The sequence below is a fragment of the Chiloscyllium plagiosum genome, chromosome 37 (genome assembly GCF_004010195.1).
Source record: "Chiloscyllium plagiosum isolate BGI_BamShark_2017 chromosome 37, ASM401019v2, whole genome shotgun sequence".
In the NCBI taxonomy this organism is placed as follows: Eukaryota; Metazoa; Chordata; class Chondrichthyes; order Orectolobiformes; family Hemiscylliidae; genus Chiloscyllium; species Chiloscyllium plagiosum.
In genome coordinates this window covers 32,536,585-32,548,601 of record NC_057746.1, presented here as the reverse complement: position 1 = coordinate 32,548,601, position 12,017 = coordinate 32,536,585, and the positions used below count along the sequence as shown (strand labels likewise).

Sequence of the window (12,017 nt, the reverse complement as noted above, 5' to 3'; positions counted from 1 at the left end):
CTTTTATCTTAGCCTGCTGGACACACTTTCCTCATGCCCGAAACGTCGATCCTCCTGCTCCTTGGATGCTGCCTGACCTGCTGCGCTTTTCCAGCAACAAATTTTTAGGTCCTAATCTCTCCCTAGTTACCAATTTTTCCTTAACATATTTGTAGAAACCCTTTGGATGTAGTGTTTTGGTAGGAGCAGGACTTATTACTATTAATAATCGGGCCCGGGGAGTATTATTAAACAGAAGGACCCAGGTTCATGATTCCTTGAAAGTGGCGTCGTAGGTAGACTGGGTGGCGAAGGAGTCTAGGAGTTGGGATATCATTTTGTTGCTGTACAAGACATTAGTGAGGCCTCTTTTAGAATACTGTGTACAATTCTGGTCACACTGCTATAGGAAGGATGTTATTAAACTAGACAGGGTACAGAAAATTTTACAAGGATGTTGCTGGGACTGGAGAGTTTGAGTTATAGGAAGGGCTGGATAAGCTGGAACTTTTGTCTTGGAGACTGAGGGGACTCGCTGAGGGCACTTAATTGGTTATTGGATAAACATATGGATGCTAATAGAATAGTGTAGAATAGATGGGCTTCAGATTGGTTTCACAGGTGGGTGCAACATCGAGGGCCGAAGGGCCTGTACTGCACTGTAACTTTCTGTGTTCTGTTCTCCTTAATTCTATTTGCCAAAGCTATCTCATGTCCCCTTTCTCCCCTCCTGATTTCTCTCTTAAGTATATTCCTACTGCCTTTATACTCTTCTAAGAATTCACTAGATCTATCTGACCTATACCTGACATATGCTTCCTTATTTATCTTAACCAAACCCTCAATTTCTTTAAAGTTAAAAATCACACAACACCAGGTTATAGTCCAACAGGTTTAATTGGAAGCACACTAGCTTTCGGAGCGACGCTCCTTCATCAGGAACCCAAAGGACTAGCCACGCTACCATACATCAAAAACATTTCTGAACTGACAGCCAGACAACTGCGACTACGAGGACTCTTAGCAGCACACAAACCAACAGCCACTCTCAGACAACAACTCACCAGGACAAAGGACCCAATACCCAGCATGAGCAAAACCAATGTAGTGTACAAAATCCCATGCAAGGACTGCACAAAACACTACATAGGACAAACAGGAAGACAGCTAACGATCCATATCCATGAACACCAACTAGCCACGAAACGACACGACCAGCTATCCTTAGTAGCCACACACTCAGATGACAAGCAACATGAGTTTGACTGGGACAACACTACTATTATAGGACAAACCAAACAGAGAACAGCCAGGGAATTCCTAGAGGCATGGCACTCATCCATAGATTCAATCAATAAGCACAACGGCCTGCACCCAATATACCGGCCACTGCAGCGGACAGCTGGAACTGACAACCGGAAACGACAGATACAAATCACTATAAATACCGGAGGAAACATCACAGAAGCGCTTCACAGGAGGCTCCCAAGCACTGAGGATGTCACCTAGACAGGGGACAAAACGTCAGCAACACAAATTCCCAGCTCGGCGAACAGAACCACAACAACAAAGAGCACCCGAGCTACAAATCTTCTCCCAAACTTTGAAGATCATGCCTTACCAACTTAATAGAGTTCTTCGAGGAAGTGACTAAGTTGATAGATGAAGGAAGGGCTGTTGATGTCATATACATGGACTTTAGTAAGGCATTTGATAAGGTTCCCCATGGTAATGGAGAAAGTGAAGTCACATGGTTGAGCAACAGGAGACAGAAAGCATGAGTTGAAGGGAGTTTCTCAAAATGGAGAAAGGTGACCAACTATGTTCCACAGGGATCAGTGCTGGGGCCATTGTTGTTTGTGATATACATAAATGATCTGGAAGAGGGCACTGGTGGTCTGATCAGTAAGTTTGCAGATGACACGAAGATTGGTGGAGTAGCAGAAAGCATAGGAGACTGTCAAAGAATACAAGAGAATATAGATAGACTGGAGAGTTGGGTGGAGAAGGGGCAGATGGAGTTCAATCTGGGCAAATGTGAGGTGATGTATTTTGGAAGGTCTAATTCTACAGCGAAGTATACTATAAACAGAAGAGCACTGGGAAAAGTTGATAAGCAGAGAGATCTGGGAGTTTAGGTCCATTTTACCCTGAAGCTGGCTGCACAGGTGGATAGAGTGGTCAAGAGACATATAGTATGCTTACCTTCTTCGGATGGGGTATTGAGTATAAAAGCGGACAGGTCATGTTAAAACTCTACAAGACATTGGTTTGGCTGCATTTAGGACACTGTGTACAGTTCTGGTCGCCACATTACCAAAAGGATGTGGACGCTTTGGAGAGGGTGCGGCGAAGGTTTACGAGGATGTTGCCTGGGATGGAAGGTGCTAGCTACAAAGAAAGGTTGAGTAGGTTAGGATTGTTTTCATTTGAAAAAAGGAGATTGAGGGGGGACCTGATTGAGGTCTACAAAATCATGAAGGGTTTAGACAGGGTGGATAGAGATAAGCTTTTTCCCAGGGTGAAGGACTCAATAACGAGAGGTCACGCGTTCAAAATGAGGGGAGAAAAGTTTAAGTGGGATGCATGCGGAAAGTACTTTACACAGAGGGTGGTAGGTGCATGGAACATGTTGCCAGCAGAGGTAGTGGTGACAGGCACAGTAGATTCTTTTAAGGTGCATCTGGACAGATGCATGAGTACGTGGGAAACAGAGGGATACAGATCCTTAGGAATTGGGCATTAGGTTTAGATTGTGGATTTGGATCAGCACAGGATTGGAGGGCCGAATGGCCTGTTCCTGGGCAGTAAAATTTCTTTTGTTCTTTTTTGTTCTTTTTCCATGATGCTGAGGAGGTTGTGGATAATATGTGTAGCGAATTGGTCACACCACAGATTAGGATTGCTGAGGGAGAAAGGGAATGAGTGACCAAAAGGCAGAGAAAGCAGGAAGGCAGTGCAGATGTATCTTGCAGTCATCTCCTTCCAAAACAGGTATAACGTTTTGGATACTGTTGGGGGTAGATGGCTCACCATGTGAAGGCAACGGTAGCCAGGATCATGGCACCATTGGTGGCTCTGCTGTTCGGAAGGGCGGGAAAAAAAGTGGAAGGGCTATAGTCATAGGGAATTCAATTATAAGAGCAGTAGACAGGCAGTTCTGTCATCGAAAACAAGACTCCCCACTGGTAAGTTGCCTCCCATGTGCACAGGTCAGGAATGTTGCAGATCGGCTGCAGAACATTCTGAGGGCTGGCGGGAGGGTGAACAGCCAGTCGTCGTTGGTGCATAAAGGAACGAATGATATTGGTAAAAAACAGGATGAGGTCCGACAAGCAGAATTTAGGGAGTTAGGAGCAAGTTAAAAGTAAGACCTCAGAGGTAGTAATCTCAGATTTGCTCATGTAGTCTAGAAGGGTTTAAACTAGTTTGGCAGGGGGGTGGGAACCAGGGCTACACATCTGAGAGGGGGTAGTTGTAGATGGGGTAGTGACAGCATTCAGTGAATCTATCAGGAAAGCTTTTCATGTGATGAAATAAAGGAAACGGTGAAAGTATGTCTGCTTTAATGCAAAGAGTATCAGAAATAAGAGTGATGAACTTAGAGCATGGATCAGTACTTGGGATTATGATGTAGTGGCCATAACGGAGACCTGGGTTTCACAGGGGCAGGAATAGTTGCCAGATGTTCTAGGATTTAGAATGTTTAAAAAGAACAGGGAGGGTGGAACAAGAAGAGGGAGTGTAGGATTGCTAATCAGAGAGTGCATCACAGCTACAGAATCAAAGGTTGTCGAGGAAGGTTTGTCTACTCAGTCAGTATGGGAACAGCAAAGGAGTAGCCACCTCATTGGGGGTTTCTACAGACCCCCTAATAGCAGTAAGGAGATCGAAGAACTCATCGGCCAGCAGATATTGGAAAAGTGCAGATGTAGCAGGGTTGTTGTTATGGGTGACTTCAACTTTCCCAATGTTTCCTGGAACCTCCTCAGTGGAGATGGTTTGGATGGAGCCGTTTTTTGTCAGGTGTGTTCAGAAGGATTTCCTTACTCAGTAAATAGACAGGCCGACAAAGGGAGAGGCCATTTTGGATTTGGTGCTCAGTAATGAGCCAGGACAGGAGTCAGATCTCACGGTGGGAGAGCACTTTGGTGACAGTGACCATAACTGCCTCACATTTACCATAGCCATGGAGCGGGAAAGGTACAGTTACCGAAGGAAGATATTTAATAGGGGAAAAGGAAATACTATCAGACAGGAGTTGGGAAGTACAGATTGGGAGCAATTGTTCTACAGAAAGGGCACAATAGACATGTGGAGACTATTTAAGGAGCAGTTGTTGCAAGTGAGACATAAATTTGTTCCTCTGAGACAGGCAAGAAGGGACAAGATTAAGGAGCCTTGGATGATGAGAACAGAGGAGCTTCTCGTCAAAAGGAAGAAGGCTGGTTATGTAAGATGGAGGAAGCAAGGGTATAACACAGCTTTAGAGGATTACAGGCTTGCTCGAAAGAAGCTCAGAAATGGACTGAGGAAAGCCAGGAGGGGGCACGAAAAAGGCGTGGAAAGAAGATTAGGAAGAACCCAAAGCCATTTGGGTTGATCAGAGGATTAGATAGGGTAGACAGTGAAAGTCTTGTTCCTAGGATGATGACGTCAGCTTGAACAAGGGGGCATAACTACAAATTGAGGGGTGATTGAATTAAGTCAGATGTCACAGGCAAATCTTCACTCAGAGAGTGGTAAGGGCACGGAATGCCCTGCCTGCCAATTTAATTAACTTGGCCACATCAGGGAGATTTAAACAATCCTTGGATAAGCATATGAATGATGATGGGATAGTATAGGGAGATGGGCTTAGATTAGTTCACAGGTCAGCACAACATTGAGGGCTGAAGGGCCTTTTCTGCGCTGTGTTGTTCTATGTTCTAAAAGGCATCTGGATGGGTATATTAATAGGAAGGGTTTGGAAGGATATGGGCCGGATGCTGGCAAGTGGGACTAGATGGGGTTGGGATAGCTGGTTGGCATGGATGAGTTGGACCAAAGGGTCTATTTCCGTGCTGTACATCTCTATGACTCTATATGTGAGGAATAAGAAAATCATCAGGGAGAAGGTAGGGCCAGTCAGATATAGCGTAGGGAGCTTGTGCATGGAGTCTGAGCAGATTGGGGAAGCCCTAAATGAGTTTTTTGCTTTGGTTTTCACTTAGTAAAGGAGCCTTGTTGTGAATGAGAACTTTGAAGAGCTGGGAAATAAGCTTGAACAGATCAAGATTGATGAAGTTGATGTGTTGGAAATTTTGGCAAACATTAAGATTGATAAGTCCCCAGGTCCAGACCAGATTTATCCTAGGTATATAAACAGTGAGTTTAGAAATAAAAAAAAAGAAAAAAGATCTTCCAGCCCAACTGTTCTGTGGCACTGTGGAGTCCATGGACCATGCATACATATATATATATATATATATGGGGTGTGGGCATCTGCACTCCTTTTTTAGTTTTCTTAAGGATCTTCTTTAACGTTTTTGGTTGCATTTCAGCCCCATGCTCATGATCTTTGAGCACCTGGTGCAGAAACGGAGTGTAGGTCAGAGCTTCTCCTCGTGGGTCTGCTCCTGGGCCTGGACAGGCTGGCCATTAACAGGTCCAAGCAGCAAGCTGTGGTGGGGGTTGTTATGGCTGACTGCCTGCCGCTCTTTCGCAAGTACATTCAGACCCAGGTGTCCTTCGAGGACCACGCAGTGTCTACCAATACTCTTGGCCCCTTTCGGGAGAGGTGGGCACCGCAGGAAATGGAGTGCTTTATTTCCCCCTCCAATTCTATTCTGATTTAGTCCCTACCCTCCCCTTCACCTTTTCACATTAGCATTATTTGCTCTGGGCTTTGCTCGTCAAAAGATAAATAAATAAATAAATAGGAGATTTAGAATCTCTCCTCAGTTCAGGGGACTGATTCTGAGCTGGCTGACCACAATCAGTGTATTGTGCACAAGTAAATGAAGGGTGGCTTGTTGACTAGCCTCCTGTGCAGTTATTTCAGTGGTGACAGAAGAAAACAGTACGTGCCTGAAGAACGCTCGGCCGTCTTGGAGTTGGGGGTAAGCATTTCTGGCATCACGCCTTTATTTGGGAAGCTTGACTCGCTTGATCCTGCTGTCAAAGATTGTGCCCAAGGTGTGGAAATAATGCAATATTATTTTCCAGGCAAATGACATTGGGGCAGATGAAAAGCAATGAGTAATCCATCTGACTACTTCTGGACCCACATTGTTTTTGATTATAAGGGGTTTAACTTTCCCAGAGGCACCAGGCATGAAATCCTTCCAGGAGTTTACAGAGTTGGTTATGAAATATTACAACCCCAAACCTCCTCTAATTCTGACGTCCATTGGCTTTCTTCTGCTGATAGAGAACTGGTGGAATCCGTATTGGAATTTTTCACGAGTCTGAGATAACTGGCAGAGGCATGTGATTTTGGTTTAATCCTGAGATGCTGAAAGACTGTTTGGTATGTGGGATTAATGATGTAACCATGCAGAAGCACTTACTAGATGAAGCCCAACTGGACTTCAAACAGGCACTGCAATTGGCTTTGCCATTAGAAAATGTGGCAAGTGCGGTATGGGAACTACAGGACACCCCAATGGAACTGTCTGACTGAGCTTGGGGAACACTATTGAGTATAGGCAATCACAGAGATTGTGCAGGGCAAATCCTGAGTAGAGGAACCCCACGCCAGCCCACAGCATAACCCCAAAACAAAGCTGTGCCTCGGCCAAGTGGCTAAAATGTTCTTGAGGATCTGGGCAAGCAAGTCATTGTAGTTCTGCCAGTATGATGACTTGAGACAGCAAACAGGTTCTATAATATCATTTATTGTATCCGTTGTTCCCGATGCAGTCTCCTCTACATTGGGGAGACTGGACGCCTCCTAGCAGAGCGCTTTAGGGAACACCTCTGGGACACCCGCACCAATCAACCACACCACTCTGTGGCCCAACATTTCAACTCCCCCTCACACTCTGCCGAGGACATGGAGGTCCTGGGCCTCCTTCACCGCCGCTCCCTCAACACCCGACGCCTGCGGGAAGAACGCCTCATCTTCTGTCTCGGAGCACTTCAACCCAGGGCACCAATGTGGACTTCAACAGTTTTCTGATTTCCCCTTCCCCCACCTCACCCCAGTTCCAAACTTCCAGCGCAGCACTGTCCTCATGGCCTGTCCTACCTGCCTATCTTCTTTTCCACCTATCCACTCCATCCTCCTCTCTGACCTATCACCTTCATCCCACCCCCATCCACCCATTGTACTCTTTGCTACCTTTCCCCACCCTCCTCCCTGACCTATCACCTTCATCCCCACCCCCACTCACCTATTATACTCTATGCTACTTTCTCCCCAACCCCACCCTCCTCTCATTTATCTCTCCACCCTTCAGACACTCTGCCTGTATTCCTGATGAAGGGCTTTTGCCCAAAACATTGATTTTACTGCTCCTCGGATGCTGCTTGAACTGCTGTGCTTTTCCAGCACCACTACTCCAGAATCTGGTTTCCAGCATCTGCAGTCATTGTTTTTAACTTGAATAAGAAAGCTCATAGACTGGTACCCAGGGAGTGCACACCCTGGAAAATCCCCTACACGTGGGTTGAAACAATTAAATTGCTTAGTGACGTCCAAATTAGAACCAATTAAAATTAATGTTTGGTTAAATGGTCAGCCAGTTCTCATAGAGGTTTACACTGGCAAAGCTGTATCTGTGGTTACAGAATCTGTCTTTACAAAGACTCGCTCGGGACTCCAACACTGAAGTTTGTGCAAGATCGCAGCCAGATTAAGAACATACACTGGGGAACTGTCGCAAATTAAGGGTATGATTTCAGTTCCAGGCACCTGTAGTCAAAGGCTCAGGCCCAAGCTTATTGGGGCAGAATTGGTTGAGAAAAGTTCACCTAGATTGGCTCAACATTATTTGAATAGAAAATGACTGCCTCAGTAAAGTCTTAGTGAAATAACCAGGAGTTTTTCAGGAAGGGCTTAGAACTATCAAAGGGGCCCAAGCCACTTTATATGTTGACCAGGATGCAATTTCATGATTTTGCAAGGCCCGCCCAATGCTATTTGCCTTGCATGCAAAAGTAGGGGTGGAAATCAGGAGGCCGGACAGCAAAGGAATCATCAAACCAGTGCAGAATGAGCAGGTCCTGTCGTACCGATTTGTGAAGCCTGATGGCTCAGTTCATCTTTGCGGGGATTTTATGCAAACAACAAACCGCTTCTCACAGTTGGATAAATACCCAATCTGCCGACTGCGGACATGAAGATCCTGTCCTTCCGAAACTAAAACAGCTGGTGGTAATAGGGGTAACAGAATAGATATCGCAACCAGGATTGAAACCTCTCTGGAACCGTTGAGACCAGATCACCGTAGAGGATAGCATATTACTATGGGGAACAAGGATGATTGTCCCATGTAAAGGTCACTGCCAGATACTGATCTAGGGGTTTCCAAGATGAAGACGCTACCAAGAAGCTATGTCTGGATACTGACATGACTGCGTTGTTGGGGCAGTGCCCACAATGCCAACCTGGACAAAGATTGCCACCACCAGTGCCCTCACATTCATGGGAATGGCCGGCTAAACTCTGGACTCAGCTGTATGTTGACTGTACTGGTCCTTTCACTGTTCTTGGTCATTGTGGACACCCATTCAAAGTGGTTGGACGTGCATAAAGTTCATTTGGCAAATGCAGAGATGGCAATTGAGAAGCTGTGAGCATCATTCGTGGTACACAGACTCCTGGAAGTATTGATCACAGACAATGGGGCATCATTTATCAGCAGGGAATTTGAATATTTCCCAAAATCAAGTGACATTTGGCACATTCCGCTCATCCAATGGTCTAATGAAAAGAGTGGTCCAAACATTGAAGGTAGACTTAAAGAAGCATCTGACAGCATCAATTGATGCCAAACTATCCCAGTTTCTGTTCGATTATCGGACCACTTCACATCCAACAATAAGGATAGCTCCAGCAGAGTTGCTGATGGAAAGAAGAATCCGCACCAGGTTAAATCACATATTCCCAGACCTGGGGGAGGTGAAACAGCAGCAGGAATGCCAATGCTGGCCAGATGCCTCCTCTAAGCAAGAGAGAGAACTTAATTCAGGGGACGAAGTTTGGTGCAGGAACTGGCCGTGTAGGGATACAAAGCGAGATTGACACAAGGTCAGGTCCCGTGACTTACAAAGTTTGAGTAGGTGATAGAGTCCTGAACAAACACATGGATCACCTGAAAGCAGTTATCTTGCAAACGGGGCAGGAGCAGAACATATCTGGCCCCTCAGAACAGCCAGAAGAGCAGTCAGAAACAGCAGGTTCTCCCCCTCTGTCTAGAGTCATAGAGATGTACAGCATGGAAACAGACCCTTCGATCCAACCTGTCCATGCCGACCAGATATCCCAACCCAAGGACTCCTCCGAATTCGAGATGGATGCAGTCTTGATACCGTTACCGCTGGAAGAAGAAGAGGAATCTCTCCCAGGACTCTCTAAATGCAAGAGGCATGCTATGGTCTGGTACTTGTCAACAGTGTCAGAGTCCAAAACAGAGGAATCGGACCTGGGGCGGACACATTGCAGGAAAATCTGCAACAGAAATACCAGGCCTACATCCCTGGACTTTGGGATGTAGTGATTGGAACCAGATGGATCTTGTTGAATACAAGGAACTTGATTGGCCCAGGGAAGGAAGGAAGGAAGGAAGGAAGGAAGGAAGGAAGGAATAAAGAAAGAAAGAAAGAAAGAAAGAAAGAAAGAAAGAACGAAAGAACGAAAGACAGACAGACAGACTTGGTGATGGGATACTGGCCTCTGTGCAGTTATTTCACTCACCTTCAAAGCTTTATACATAGGTTTGCCATTCCCTGTACACTTTTCAGTTTATGATGGAATCCAAAGACAATGGCCTCAGTCTTCCCAAGGTTTAGTTCAAGGAAATTTCTGCTCATCCAATACTGGATATGGGATAAGAAACCTGAGAATAGAGACAGTGAGGGGTTGAACTGGTGCTTATGCAGCTGGGTGAAGGACGCTGAGAGTTAGAATTCTATTGTTATGTGCAGCACATTACTCAGGTTGGGAGAGGTACATTCAAAAAACACAATCGAATTGGTAGTTTACAGTGCTTACTGTTAATGATGAGCTTCACATTGATGATTGAGCCATGTGCAGCTTCCCTTAATGTGTAAGTTCCTTCATCTGTTGCCCTTATATTCTTCAGCATGAAGGACAGAGTGTCTGTATTATACGTAATTCGGTTTTTGTACGAGTTTGATGGCTGACCAACGCGTCGATCATTCACAGTATTAAACGTCAAAATTAAAGTACTCTTGCCATTAGTGTAAAGCCATTTCAAGGAAGTATGTCCTGTCTGGACTTTCGGTCCAGGAAATGTAACATCATTCCCTAATTTAGCATGCATGTTGATTTGCTCTGGAAAGAAAGGAAATGTACTTTAGAATATAGAACAGTACAGCCCTTTGACCCGTGATATTGTGCAGGCCTTATATCCTACTCTAAGATAAGATTAACCTACATACCGTTCATTCACTAACAGCCATGTGACTATCCAAGATTCGCTAAAATGTCCCTAATGTATCTGACTCTACTACCATTGCCAGCATTGCATTCCACGCACCCACCACGCTCTGTGGAAAGAACTGTCTCTCAAGGAAGGCCATGTGTCGAACCTGAGCGAATGGATGAGATTCTGAATGATTACTTTGTATCAGTGTTCACTAAGGAGAGGAACATGATGAATCTTGAGATTAGAGATGGAAGTTTGATTAGTCTGGATCACATTGACATAAATAGGGAAGACGTGTTGGATAGACTAGAGGTTATTAAGGTGGACAAATCCCCAGGACCGGATGGAATCTATTCCAGGTTGCTGAGGGAGGCGAGAGAGGAAATAGCTGAGGCCCTGACAGATAACTTTGTGGCATCCTTAAAAACAGGTGAGATGCCGGAGGACTGGAGGTTGCTCATGTTGTCCCCCTGACCAAGAAGGGAAGTAGGGATATTCTGGGTAACTACAGACCACTGAGCCTGACGTCAGTGGTGGAAAAGTTGCTGGAGAGGGTACTGAGGGATAGGATTTATTTATATTTAGAAAAGAATGGGCTTATCAGTGATAGGCAACATGGTTTTGTGCAGGGGAGATCATGCCTTACCAACTTAATAGAGTTCTTCGAGGAAGTGACCAAGTTGATAGATGAAGGGCTGTTGATGTCATATACATGGACTTTAGTAAGGCGTTTGATAAGGTTCCCCATGGTGTGTAGGGTGTTCTAGCTAGGTGGATAAACAACTGGTTGAGCAACAGGAGAGAGAAAGTATGAGTTGAAGGGAGTTTCTCAAAATGGAGAAAGGTGACCAGTGGTGTTCCACAGGGGTCAGTGTTGGGGCCACTGTTGTTTGTAATATACATAAATGATCAGGGAGAAGGCACTGTTGGCATGATCAGCAAGTTTGCAGATGACACAAAGATTGGAGGAGTAGCAGAAAGCAGAAGGGGATGTCAGAGAATACAGGAGGATATAGATAGACTGGAGAGTTGAGTGGAAAAGTGGCAGATGGATTTCAATCCAGACAAATGTGAGGTGATGCATTTAGGCAAGACTAATTTTAGAGTGAATTATACAATGGGAAAAGTTGATGGGCAGAGAGATCTGGGAGTGCAGGCCCATTGTACCCTGAAGGTTGCTGCACAGATGGATAGAGTGGTCAAGAAGGCATATAGTATGCTTGTCTTCATTGGACGGGGTATTGAGTATAAGAGCTGGCAAGTCATGTTAAAATTGTACAAGACATTGGTTCAGCCACATGTAGAATACTGTGTATAGTTTAGATTAGATTAGATTAGATTACATTACAGTGTGGAAACAGGCCCTTCGGCCCAACAAGTCCACACCGACCCGCCGAAGCGCAACCCACCCATACCCCTACATTTACCCCTTACCTAACACTA

General features: G+C 45.3%; 1 protein-coding gene across 2 annotated transcripts in view; it reads right to left on the bottom strand.

The window, feature by feature from the left end:
* LOC122541478 overlaps positions 1-12,017 on the bottom strand; it is a 136,279-nt gene that overhangs the window by 29,449 nt on the left and 94,813 nt on the right. For both annotated transcript variants that reach the window (XM_043678274.1, XM_043678275.1), the window contains exon 3: positions 10,178-10,480. In XM_043678274.1, coding sequence (XP_043534209.1) covers positions 10,178-10,480 — 303 coding nt within the window. The remainder of the gene's footprint in view (positions 1-10,177; positions 10,481-12,017) is intronic.